The sequence below is a fragment of the Vidua macroura genome, chromosome 11 (assembly GCF_024509145.1).
Source record: "Vidua macroura isolate BioBank_ID:100142 chromosome 11, ASM2450914v1, whole genome shotgun sequence".
Lineage (NCBI taxonomy): Eukaryota > Metazoa > Chordata > Aves > Passeriformes > Viduidae > Vidua > Vidua macroura.
In genome coordinates, this window is record NC_071581.1 from 4,046,594 (window position 1) to 4,060,711 (window position 14,118).

Below are 14,118 nucleotides of genomic sequence, written 5' to 3' on the forward strand. Positions count from 1 at the left end.
TTTACATGGACAAAACAAAAAATTTTATTAGCAAACAAGTAAAGATTCATCATCACTGGTATTGTTTTCAGAGAGGGAAGTAGATGACTGTAACATTGGCACTTCCACAGAATGGCAACAAGCTGCATGAACACCCAAAGGCTCCTCCTGGTATGAGTTAGGGCAACATTGGTTTTGTCCATTCACTTGGATATGAACATTCATAGGGCTGTCTGGATAACCAGACTCCCACTTTTTTAAGGGTAATCTACATGGATCTTCACTCAGTGGATGACTTCCACTTAAACCACTGTCCTCTGGGACAGTCCTCCTGGATACTGACCCTCCATGGATCGTTTCTGTAACACTTTCAGATAAAGGATCTCTGAAAGCCTTTCCTGTATCTGCTTTACTGGGCTGCTTATGCTCCCTGTCAGAGTCAGCACTTAAAGATTTATTGGTGTGTCCAGCCTCAGGCTCTGCAGGTGCTGCTGTGCAAGTGTTCTGCTGGAAGATGCTGGAAGGCGATGGCTCTGTCATTTCAGTCTCTGGCTGCAAGCTGCTACATCCAGCTTCTTGTGGGCCCCTGGCTTGGCCATTTGCCTCTAAGCTAGGTCCTTCTGGGGAAGGGGGGGGACTCCCAACGGTCCCATCAGCGCTGCTGATGATTCCATCACCCAGGGTAGTCTGTGAGGTGCGGGCAGGTGTCAGCAGGGGGATCTGTCCTCTCACCCGAGGCCTGTGGAAGAGTCTGCTCCAGAGCCTGCCCAAGCGGCGCCGCGAGGAGCCGCGCCGGGACGAGTGGCGTCTCATCTGCCTCCTCATGGCTGTGCGGATGTTCTGCAGCACAGAAGCCTGCAACACACAGGGAGCAAAACAGCATTTCACACATACTCTAGAGATTTCTAAACCCTCTTCTCCCCACGAATATCTCCACTTTGCCACAATACTCAGACTTGATCCCTGTGCTTTCTTCTTAAATGTGTATTTTCTAACAAACTATTTGAGAACATCAAAGACAGCTCTGCCTGTACCAGAAGACTCTCATAGATTCATAGAATGGTTTGGCTTGCAAGGGACCTTAAAGATCATCTCATTCCAAATTCCCTGCTGTGAACGCCTCCCACTAGGCCAGGCCAGTCAATGCCCCATCCAACCTGGCCTTGAACATTGCCAGGGAAGGGCAGCCACAACTTCTGTTGTGTTCTGTTTCCTTGATGAGTTTCAGCTCTGCTTGTCTGCCCAGGAAGTTAATTTTTCACTGGAGTAACAAACTGCAAGTGCTTTATCACATTAGGAACTGTATCTCAGATGGATACTTCTGACAGAGTACAGGAGTTTTCTAAGTACTCAGCAATGAAACAGAATGACTTAATGGCTTGCCAACATAATTTATCTGTAAATGAAAAACAATCATTTTGTGAAATTAAGAATTTTCCAAAAATCCTGCTAGAGACTTTATTTTCTTATCGTTTCAGGTGCATTTACAGTTTCAGCTTGAAAAGCCCTTTTCTTCTATTTACTTTGTGACCTTTGTCTCTGTTCATTCTGTCTTGATGTACAGCAAAAGTGCTTATCTCACTGCTGTTTTTTCCCCAACAAATACATTAAATGTGTTCAAAATTACCACAGCAGAACTGTGGCTCTTTAGCTCCATGTAACACATACACGTTATTATATTACTTCCGTATAATTAGCACAGCCACTGAAATACAGTTCCAGATTGCCTGTATCTAATTTCTAGTAGTTTGGCTGCTGAAGTATTTATTGGCACGTGTCTGCATACTTGTGATGCATTGTACACAGGGAAGTCCTCGACGGGGGGAATAAGTCCTTGTGCAATCAGCTGTCCGTAGGAAGGTGGAGCTTCCCGCCGCACAAACTCTGCCTCCAGTCGCGTCATCTGAGTCTCAAATGCTCTGGGAACAGAACCAGAGAGAAAACAGAAGTAACAGTTTGTCCTGCCCCCTGACACTAATGTATAAAAGCACTGCCAAGGGGCTCATGCTAGGAGTAAAACCACAAGCCTTCCACTAAGCTCCATGAAAATCTTATCAGGATGCAAAAACAAACAAAAGGACTACGAGTACAGGGTAAAAACACAAATCTATCAAACCAGCAAACTCTCTAGTGCAGACTCAGGTTGGACGCTGTGGCAACTGAAGTTTTTACAACTGGCCAGTAATTGCTGTGCCAGTAAAAGCAGTAACTTGTTCAGCAAGGGCCCAAAGGTTATTTTTGGAAAAGGCATTAAGAACTGGAAACAATCACACAACAGGGGCAGCTTGCAGTTGCAGAGAGGCTTGCCAGTCCTGCTGGAACAGAGGCACTGAAGTTCCCACCTTAGCACAGCAGCTCTTTTGCATGTCCTTAATCACGCAGATTTTACCAGGAGAGAATGTAAAGCACAATGTTTAAAACACAGTGCCAGCAGCATAGCACAGAGCCGGTGCACACGATGAGATGGGAACCAGAAAGTCCCTTATTACTCCCACAGGGCAGAACCCCACTTCTCATAGGCAAAGAAAGGCACACACACACTACACCTAAAATGAGGCATACAGAACCACAGGAAAGGGGCACAGCTCATACCATGGACAACTCCCACTGAGAACAGGCCCCACCATAGCAGGACATCACTTTAAGCAGAACTGAGAACTGGAGTATTTGGGGAAGGGTGAAGGGTTACTCAATTCAGATTCAGTGAAGCCTTCACTGTAGCAGTTCAGCATTCAGTTTTTGGCAGGGGCAAGAGGTTTGTTGCAAGGATATGAGAAGGAAAAGGCATATTAGGTTAGAAACGGATTCTGCCATACTGCTCAATAAACATGTACTTCTCACAGACCACAGAAGAGCTGATATTTCCACTCACTACTCCCAGGAATCTTCTCTAAGCCTAATGCAGTGACTACTATTTAGCTGTCATCAGGTCCTTGGATTTGATTTCACAGTATTTTGCAAATTCTCTGGTTAAGAATCAACTTTCTTTTCCTTTTAACAAAATGGAAAAAACCACCACAGCTATGAAAACATCAACGAAGCAAGACACTTACCTGTACTCCCCGGTCCTCAGAGAATATAATTTTAATGCACAACCCAGTGCTATCACTAGCAGCAAGCCACACACGAGACTCCCAATCAGAGCAGCTGTGATGACCTTCCTGGGAACAATCACCAGGCAGTTACGTTCATCACTTCCATCCTGGCAGTCTTCTTGGCCATCACAGCGCCAAGTCTCAAAGATGCACAGATTTGTCCCACAATGGAAATTTCCTGGCTGGCAAGTAAAGCAGTTTTTTTCATCTGAGCCATCTGGACAGTTCTTCTGGTTATTACAGCGGTCAAGTATTGAGTAGCAAAGCCCACTGTTTCCTTCACATGGGTATTCATTCTTCTGGCAAGCAGGACAGTTCTCCTCATCCTTGCCATTTGGACAATGCCACCAGCCATCACAATGCTGCTTATCTGTGAAACACTCCTCATCACTTCCACAAGGGTGCTCCCAAGGAAGGCAATAGCCTTTCACCTGATACGTTGCATTGAATCCATGGCCAGTGCTCTTGGAGCGGGCATGGTATGAGACAGTGAGCTGGCCCTTGGACGACTCCACGCTCACGGAATGCCTGTTGTTGTGGTGTGAAAACGTCTGCATTAATTTATCACCTCTCTCTCCGATGCCATCATACACCTTCACGTAGTCATTGTAGCCTAACTGCAAATCGAGCTGCAACAGAACATGCCGACTATCCTGTGTGTCCACATACCACGTGCAACGAAGGTCTGACCTGCTGTGGTCAGCACGGAATAAGTCTGGGGAAGCAAAAGATCCATAAAAATTACCCAGCCTTTTGCCACAGGAAAGATCAGGACAATTATCTTCGTCCGAACCATCACCACAGTCTTTGACTGAATTGCATCTCAGCTCGTTCATCAAGCATTTGGTGGAGTGCGCTGCGCTGCACTGAAACATTCCTGAGGGACAGATGCTGGATGGAGGGTCTGTTGGAGGGACAGTGCAATTCTTCTCATCTGAGTTATCACCACACTCATCCATGGAATTACACTTCCAGGTACTGGGAATACACTTCCCATTTGCACAGTGGAATTCATCTGACTGGCACACAGACTGACCTATCTTTCCTGTGAAAGAGGATAAGGAGAAAACAAAATCAGTATCAAAACTTTTGGAACTCTCTGATATCGCTTTTCAACATCTTTTCACCATGCATGTTACAAGCTAATTAGTCAGGCCAGTACACTTCAGCAATACAGTTAAAAAGCCACATGCAAATAGTATCAGTGTTACCACCAATACTTTGCAGTCATCAACAGCCCAAGATGCTTGTCAAAAAAAAAGTACTACTGTCTTTCAAGTTTTGCCAGAGGAGTATGAAGTGAAGCCAACAAACCCGTAAGATTTTACCTCTAATATAAGAAAGGCGAAATCCCTGAGCCTGGCCTGAGCTTGATGCATCTGAGTGAAAAAATATCCACACATGGTCCCTTGCAGAGATGAAAGATGGAGGTATGGAAGATCCACACACTTTGTACTCCTCCCTCTTGGAAGATGGGCCAATCATCAACCAGTCTACTGCACACTTCTGAGAGTCTTCCAAATCAAAATTCTTAAAACTGTTAAGAACAGAAGAAAGCACAAGTTACAAAGAAGACATGTATCTGGAACAAAACCTATCAGAGAAAACAAATTCTAGTGGCTGACTTTCTGCATCAAGCAGTGCTGACATAAAGGTACCACATTCAAAGATAATGAAACATCTACCTTCTATATACCACCCTGAGTATATAGAAACAAAGCACATCCTCTAATTTGGAAAAGCACCCATCTCACCAGCATAAACATCATACCAAAGCAGCTCCAAAAGCTGAAAGAATGAGTCCTCTTTTACTCAGTCCTTAAATAAAACTGCTTCCTAAAATACAGAGATGAGGAAAAGCAAAATTCCAGAACACATTATACAGAAAGCAGATTAATTTCAGCAGTCATTTCCAACTGTAAAAGCTATGAAACTAGGGATGACAGGGTTGACTACTGTCTTGGAAAAAGAACAATAGGAAGCAGTACAAAGGACCCTAAAGGGCTAAGTATGAGAGACAAATCCACTATCTGAGCCATGGATGGGCAAGGAGAGAACAGGGGTGGAAATGGAACCTAAAATCTAACACCATTATCTTTTAATTCAAAGATTAAAATATTCCCTTTCTGGGAGTGCAAATGCAGAGCAAACAAGACTATAACACAGTCAAATTTCTAGCCCTTCTGCTGACACAAGCCAAGTGATTATCCAATAGCAGCTTATCAGGTGCAAAGAGGAGCCCTAACTGTTTGCAGAACACTGAACACAGCTGGATAATATGCCCTAACCTGTGGCTCAAGAACCATATGTGGTGTTTGTTCTCTGATGAAACAGATTGCATTTCTATTCAGCAATCTGCAGTGACAATAGCAGATTGCAGACTGCACAGAAAAGCATACTCATTAGGAAAGGGCACACTGTTCAGAACACTTAGAAACGAATTTTGGTCCTTTTCTATGTAACTCAGCTACACCAAATTAACTTGGTAGAAGTTTGTGCGTACTCCATGCAAATATCTAGACAGAATTTTCAGAAAGGCAGAAAAGCTGCTGCAAAATACAGATCTCCTTCCCTAAAGGATTTTTCACAAATATCAATGACAAATTCTTTGAAAAAGATACATGGGAAGATAATTTTCTGATATCAATGTGTATTTACAAAAGGCTGTCAATGCCTGCCAGATCTTGACCTTTGAAGCTGAAAGGGAAAGAACAGCAACCATGTAAACCAGCTAATTAATTTAGGCAGGAGACTCAGCCTACCCACACCTCTAGGTTCTGCCAAACACACTGCCTTAATAACTCTCAAAAAAATGTTATCAGCAAGAGCATGAGAAGTAAGAGAACACTGAAAGCGATAAGTTAAAATGAAAATTAAGAGATGACAAAAAACATATGTGCAAGGACAATCCATCCAGAAATGTCCTTCCCCTTCTAACTCTTCTTCTCCCACCAACCTCTGTGTGTCTTCCCAGCTGTGAAGAAATATTCCCACAGCACTTAGTTCTTTGCTATAAGCAATCTCATCAAGCAAGGAAGTTTTAGATGACTGTGCAGCCAAAATAAAAAGATTTAAGTACTCAGCCATTCAAAGATAAACCAGAGTATTTCTGTTACAGGTGTTCTACATAAAATGTTCTTAATGACCAAGAAGTAAACAGCCACTGCATCATGAAAAGGAATTATCCAAAGCATCAGGGAAGCTATAGGTACTCAAAATTTGTTTGTTACATGAGATGTGAGACAGCATTACTGAGCCACCGCATCAGTATCAGCATCAGCACTAGTATCACCGCATCAGCATCCCTGTAACTCATTTTGGCACCACACATCATGTAGGGTTTCTATCATCTACTTGGAGGATTGTTCATAGGAATTTTTTAATGAAAACTTTTTGACTAAGTGTTAGAAATACCCATCTGCTCAACAACAGAAGTTTTTAAGAAAAGGGAACAGGCTCAAAACAGAAACTCAAAACTGGGAAGGGGGGGTGGGAATGACTAAAAAATTTCTGTTTGTATGTTAGAAACAGTTCATTTACTACATCTTTTGATGCTTCACTGTTGTAGTTATTTTAGATGCACCATGATGAACCTTAAAGAGGCAAACAAATTGTTCTCCTATCTTACCCAGTTCCCAGCACTCCAACTGGGTCCCACAGCCACTCACTTTCCTCGCTCTGCTGAAAAGAGCTACTTTTGTCTATCAAGTAAATAACTCAGCCATAGCATGGTTACTCAACACACACTGCACAACCCAAGGGGAGAATTTGCCTATACAATAAGCTGTCTACAACTTACTTTAAAAAGCACTTCTTTCTAGAAAAAAAAAAAAAGAAAAATATTTAATACTTTCAAGATTTATACAAAGGAGGAGTACAGAAAAGTCAGCTACATGCATATAACTTGTTTACAAACTCCTTTGCAGATGACATCAATACCTCTCAAGAGCCTGCATTCATGTACAATTAATATCTTTTACTTGTATCTTGGAAGTCTAGTATTGTACATTGCTAATAAACAGCTTTTTTTGTTTGTGGAAAAGGAATAACTTTTAGATCCAGCTTCCAATGCAGAAGCCCAGGCATACAGAGGATAACTGATTTTCCTCAGTGTCACTCCTGGATCTCAGACAGATTCAGAGCAGAATCCCACACTTCTTCACTAGCAAATCCAAACTTCAGCCACCGAGTACAAGGGTGACAAGGCAAAATAGACTTGCAAAGAAACACTGTGTTTAACAGATTCCTTAAGAACACCAAACCTCTCAGAGATACACAAGCTACTGAAAAAAAATGCCTTGGAATTCAAAAAGGGCAATACAAAATATTCACAAGAATAAACTCTGTTATAAAAACAAACATTTAATCCCAAGTGCCTAGAAGTTTCAAACACAATTTCTCTGTGTATGTTCTAGTTCTAATGTGAAATTTTATGTGTAATAGATAAAACAGAAGTTATAAAATTTCTTCTGCTAAGACACAAAGTCAAAGTGATTTTGTTCCCCTTATGCAAATTAATCAACAGATGTATTTTCAACAAACTTTCCTTTGATTAAGACATTGTCACTCTATTTCAGCACCCTTTTAAGTTATATCGCCCCTACTAGAAGCAAATTTTTCCTCATGTATGTTGATGGTGATTTTACACAAGACTAAAAGCATGATACACTTGAACAAGCCCTCACCACAGAAAACACTACCTTCTAAATAAATATGGAAACAATACGGATTCATATGTTTGCACTTGTAAGTATATAAAAACTGGCTTCACTTCATAATGCATTTGTGACAAGGTTTTGTGTTAGAGGTTTCTGCCATTCTACTCTGACATGAAGTAGCCAACTGATTTATTTTAGCCAAGACTCCCGAATGCTGCACAAAGCCTCTACTGCTTTACTTCTTTCATCATCTCTAATTAGATCTAGAGCTGCTAACCACAAAACATTTATTTATTCAGCTGAGCTTTCTCAAACTGGAATGCAAATTTTTCTATCAAAAGGGTTGAACGAGTATTGGTACACAGTGGAAATACAGGACAAAGACTTGTGCTTGTACTGCTTGTAGGACTACACAGACACTGTACAATCTTTGGAAAAGTACTGAAGTCTGTAGTTACTGATCTTGAGGGAAGTCTCAGACCTTTTGTATCAAAAAACTACATCATTTTGTGTGATTAAAGCAAGAAACAGGAGCCATAGTGAAACAGAGAGTACTCATATATAACTCATGTGTTAAATATGTAAGTCATCCATATCTCATGCAGCACCAGCCAGTACCACAGTATTTTTAAGTATCTTGGGCAGTGAAGCACAGGATTTGAGAAGAAAAGCAAAAGGCAGTTCTGCTCAGTCACTAATCCTCTCTAGCAAAGCCCTCTGACAGTTCTACAGGACTGGAGCAGGGGCCCAGGGGTCCATCCTACCATGCAAGCTGCAGGGCACAGGGTGTTAAACTCCAGCCCTTGCACTCCTCAACTACAGCCTTACCCCCCCTGCAACCCCTGCTCCAGACACCCCCTCCACCCAAGAGCTTCACTTCCAAGCAATGCTCCCCTGCTCTGGCATCTTGGCACGTGGTGATAAAGGGAAGGAGAACCTGGCTTTCCTCCAGGTTTTTTTTCCTCTCCACAACCAGAGTACACAGCCCTAGTTCACAACAGGGCAGGGAGAGGAAAAGGAGTAAAACATTGGTATTTCCAGCACTAGGACTACAATGTAAACAAAAATACAACACCCATCACAGAACATCCTTTAAAATGGCCTGGCCCTCAGGCTGTTCTCACTGCTACCTGTGGACCTCCAAAACAATACAGGAATGTAGAAGGAGACTGGTGTACAAGATCAAAATCACTGGACAAAAATTTGCAGGTTTTGTTTCTCCTGAAAGATGCTATTGTCTCGCTCTTGGAATGTCTCTTCCACATTTTTATACAGAAGTACAACAATAGCCAATTAAACACTGAAAGTATTCAGAATTTGAGGATCAGACCAACTCAATGTGAACTGAGAAATGCAGCACTAAGTCTTGTTTTTACTGAATTCTGCAGAAATCAGTAAACTCATCAGATTCTTTTTCCAGTGCATCATACTGAAATAGAGGTTACCTCCAACAGTGAGCAGACCTCCAGGAGTTTACAGGAAATTACAGTATTAGTCATATATATCAGTTTTTGCCTAGGTGCTCCCACGAAGTAACAGCCTACAATGGTATCTTCCTATTATCTATTTTTACATTGCTGGAAAGTACTTCGTTAAACCAGACTACCACAAACACACATTAATAATCTATATATATGAGAAAAATGTGCTTCCTGCAAAACTAATGCTTAGCAGAGCTTGGTTTTTTTGCCATCTGCACTGAAAGGAACAGTAGCAGCTAGGAAAAAAAAAAGTACTTCTATAAATAATGTAGGGAATTCTCTACAACCCTTTCAGTAATTTAGGCACGAGGGACTACAGATTAAAGAGAAAGAAAGCTTTCTCAGTAACTGGGAAAGGACAAACATGGGATGCAAAATCTGAATGAAAGCAATTAGTAAATAAATAAAAAAAAGTAAATGTCCAATTTGGCCCTCTAAACTCATTTTAAAAACTGGAGAAAAAATATTATGGATAGGTCAGTAAAGCACAGTCCCAAAATAAAACCAACCGACCAATTAAGCAAGAAAAGTTATTTCTATTTGCCAACTTCTCACAGAAAGCGTAGACTGTGAACAACTGATGACTTAATTGGCTCATTAAAAACTTCTGCTTAACCACTGAAGCACAAGGACCTGAAGTCAGGAAAGCTCTATTCTACTCCCAGCTCCCAAGCACCAGCTAACTGCATAACCTTAGACAAGAGACATTGCCTAGTAGGGGCTATTTCTTCAGAAGCTAAGCAAGTAAATGGCTATTATAAGTTTTTTTACAATTACTGTCAAGTTTTGAAACACTCTGAGTTTGGTAAATAGGCTGCAAAGCAGTCCCATTAACTCTTCACACAATTACAGATCAGTACGAGTATATGAACAGACCTCAATTTAATGCAGAAATTGAAACTCAAATGAAATCTGACAATTTCTTTTTTCAAAGCCAGTGTTATGAATCACTGAAGTGAAAGCCAATGCAGGTGATCCCCTCACCTCAATTAGTAAGAGACAGCTTGAGTGGGTCACTAAGTAGATAGCTTTTCAACTCTCATCTTGAATTCTGAATATGGAGAACATTTTACTTGCAGTCCCCTAAATTCCAGTAATAAAATAATAAATTTACACTCCATCCACACCAGGGTTAATTACAACCATCAAGTAACAGCAACTGCTAAACAAAAATTTCTTTCATCTTTTTCTTAGATATGAGGAAGCATAAATCTATCAAGCCTGTACAAAGGCAAATACTGCATATGACATCTTTATATGATCTTAAATGTTTTTTTGTAATCCTCTGTGAAAAGAAGCATAAAAATAGAAAAAATGGGTGGAAAAGTCAAGTAGTTTCCAAAACAATAACTAGCAACTGAACACCTGAATTTAGAGACATAACATAGTCCTGAAAAACAGTGGCTACAGACTTGTTTCACAGGTCTCAATGGAACCATTCCATCAGACACATGAACCTGAAAGAAAGTACTGAAATATGCATATATAGAGTGGTATAAGCACAAGGAACATATACTTCCTGTTCATGGGAAAGCTCCCTCAAGGATTTACAGAAAGTAAACTATAAAGCAAAACAAAGGGCATGGAAATGTGAGGATATGAAGAAAATTAATATATACATGAAAGACAGACATAAAGCCACAGAAGCCAGCATCTTATATACACAGGTAGATCTGGCCACTGCTCTACTGAAAGCTGCTGAAAAAAAGGTTTATAAAAAATAACTACCAAGTGCAAACAGTTTAGAAATAAAAAATATTTTCAATTGCAATTTTATCCCTTAATGACTCCTGCTGTATCTCATTATATATATCTCTTACATAACACTGCTGTCTTGTTGTCGACAAGAATTCAAGATCAAAGGAAGTACATACTTTATAACACAACACAAAGGAGATGGGCTTTTTTGAAACCTTTCAAAATGCAGATGTTAGCACAAGAACTGTGTTTGATTTTCCTAGGAAAATTTAAAAAGCTACTCTTATGCCCTTGCCAGCACATTGCTAGAATAAGAAGTATATCCAACTGGAAAGCAGAAAACATGTTTGCATTTGAAACCTCCTAGCCTAGACAAGTCAGCTCTTTCTTTCACATCCTTGGCACTGCAAGGGCAACAGCCTTGTAAAGAAATCCTCAGATGCTGTAACATTTTGCATTTCATACACTGGAGTGAGTCATTCCAAGTACATTTATAGTCACAAACATAACACCACGACAGGAGTCCCTGGGATGTAAACACGTAGTTTCTATTGTTTGCACGTGCAGAGGAGGGCAGGATATGGCTGTGCATTCAGTGACAGAAAACAAACCCATTAAGAAATCTTTCAAGTCATATTGCTGTGCATACATCTAAATTGTACACACATTATTACCAGTTGCCACACTTCATGTTCCTTTGTTTCTCTAGCCTCTGTTACACTCACACTTGCAGAAGAGAGTCCCAATTCCAACTGGAGCTCTGAGACATTTTCATAGCATAAACTGTAGCATTATTCTCCAGAGTCAAGTCCTGTGTCTCATTTGTATGCTTTCTCAGTTTCCAACAATCTCTGCTTTGAAACAAATTCCCCACGTCCAATGTAATGTAATGGGGTTTAAAAGCGTGTTTCTATCTATGAATTTCAAATGCTGGCAGGTATTTACTTCATTACTTTTGGTGAGAGTTCCTATTTTGAACTATGGATGGTGGAGCCTTCCTATTATTCCATCTGTGGCAGATTTGTTTTCAATTTCTGAGCATCTGCAGTTGAAGAGGTTTTGCAGTCCTTTTAAGCAGCTGAGCAAAGAATGAGCAGATGGTGTCAAATGTAACAGTACTAAAACCCCCCCAAAAAAACTTTTCCTAGGTTTTATTTTTTAAGTAAGAAATTCTTGGTTCATGAAGGATCCTACCACTAGCCCAGAGAAATTAGGCACATTCACAGTATGCTCATATTATACCCTAAACATTCTTAACAAGCCATTTGCAGTACATTTTAGTCTTTATTGAATAGCATTTTTCTAGAATAGAGCTGAAATTGTGCCACAAATGCTAACTATTATTTGATTTGTTGGAAATAAATACTAAATAGAAAAGCATGTGTCTTTTGGTAAACAAGTAACAATAAGCAATAATTATCTTCAACTCTCTATTAAACATAGCACAATTTCAAGACAGTAGTGAAAATGCCATTTCTTCTCCAAGAATTTTACATGCCCACTGAAGCCGTTCCAGGTTTTATAGCCTTCACCTACTCCTATTTATAAGCAATATAAAGAAGGAAAGGGGGACTATATAATGGGAGTAAATATATTGCTGTTTCCCACTCCCTCAAATGTCAGGGGTATATGAAATCTCACACAGGCATTGTGAAGATAAATACTTTAAAAGACCACAAGTGACTTCTGTAATCACAGATGTCAGAAGTAGCCTAGAGAAACAAGACACAGTGAAGCATTTTTAAATAGAGAGAGGTGCCCAGGCTGGAACCATGTTCCAGTTTAACCAATTTCAGCTTTCCTTGATCATCCAGTGGCTCTGAAGACAGCCTCACATTGGTTATCGGGTAAATGCACATTTTGTTTTGTTTCAGCAAAGCAATCCTTTACCTCCACAAATATCAAACCATACCTAATTGTTATCATATCTCCATGATCTCCTTGGATGTACCAGCTGCAGTTTATGGCTGGAGGATAGTTGGATGGCCAAGAAGGACTATAGATGACTCCACGTCTCTCTGTGTGCTGTTCCAGTTCTCCACTGCAAGCAGCTGTTAATAAGGGGAGAAAAATAATACTGTTAATGCTTTGCCTAATCAACAATTCATATTAGCTTCAAGAGCTTTCATCAGTTTCTGGAGGCTGCAGACATATCAGAGTCAACAGTTTTATCCTCTTACTCCTTTCTTCCCTGCCCTGTTTTTTAATTAAGACACCCACACCAAGTGTAGGTAAGCATAACCTGCATTTCAATGCAGGACCAATCGATAACCTTGTATGAATCTACCACAGCCTACAATCAATATTACTGCATGGATCTGCCAAGAGGATGTAATACAGAAATCCTTCCTACCAGCCTCCCAAAGCCTAGGTAGGTGCCCAGCAAGTGAAGAAGATCCCTATTAACTGTAAAGTAACTAGCAGCTCATTTTGTTGGAACATGTTCCTAGACATGTTGTTTATTCTCTTAACCACATGAAGAGTTTGTAAGGGTTAAAAAAATACCACCACACACCACACCCCCACCTCTCCCACAAAAAAAGTAAACTGCAGTTCAGTTTTCACTGAACATTACTGAAGTACTCTAAATTCCTTCTGAACCCTCACAGATGGGAAAAATTTTCAAGACAGGGAAAGGAGCAAACAAGGCCAAATAAAGCTCAGCATTTTCAAAGCACATTTAGTTCTTCCTATGGAAAACAGCAGACTACATCAAATACTTATAATTTGTAATTAAGCAATTCAAAAATGAAAATTAAATGTTCCAAGGACAAGTTGAAAAGCTGTTCTGATAGGAAAACGTACTCCAAGCAGACTACAAGAGGGAAAATTCTCTGTAATGCAACAGCTATTCTGAATATTCTCCAAAAATATTATTTAAACTATTTTTATAACAAATTACTATCTAGAGCATGACTTGTGGACTGCAGCTGAACATTTCAGTTTTTGACAGAAGCTTACATTCTTGTAGGTGAAAAATACAGCAAGGGAAAAAAAAAGGTTGCCTTTACCTTGTCACCTCATACACGTACGCATTCAAACACACTGCATTATAAATGAGAGATGTACAGTATTGCTTGAAATCCAGCCACACAAGTACACCGTTTTCAACTCCCAGTTGGGATCAGATTTAGCTGCACTGGAGGGATGGAAGGAAGGTGTACCAGCACAGCTACTTGGCTGCAGTCAAGTCAGGAGGGCAGGGCT

General features: G+C 40.4%; 1 protein-coding gene across 3 annotated transcripts in view; it reads right to left on the minus strand.

The window, feature by feature from the left end:
• Positions 1–14,118, minus strand: part of LRP3 (LDL receptor related protein 3) — a 29,209-nt gene continuing 15,091 nt past the window's right edge. For all 3 annotated transcript variants that reach the window (XM_053987218.1, XM_053987217.1, XM_053987219.1), the window contains 5 exons: positions 12,824–12,962; positions 4,403–4,611; positions 3,033–4,119; positions 1,766–1,898; positions 1–834 (listed from right to left, as the gene is read on the minus strand). In XM_053987218.1, coding sequence (XP_053843193.1) covers positions 28–834; positions 1,766–1,898; positions 3,033–4,119; positions 4,403–4,611; positions 12,824–12,962 — 2,375 coding nt within the window. In that variant the 3' untranslated portion in view covers positions 1–27. The remainder of the gene's footprint in view (positions 835–1,765; positions 1,899–3,032; positions 4,120–4,402; positions 4,612–12,823; positions 12,963–14,118) is intronic.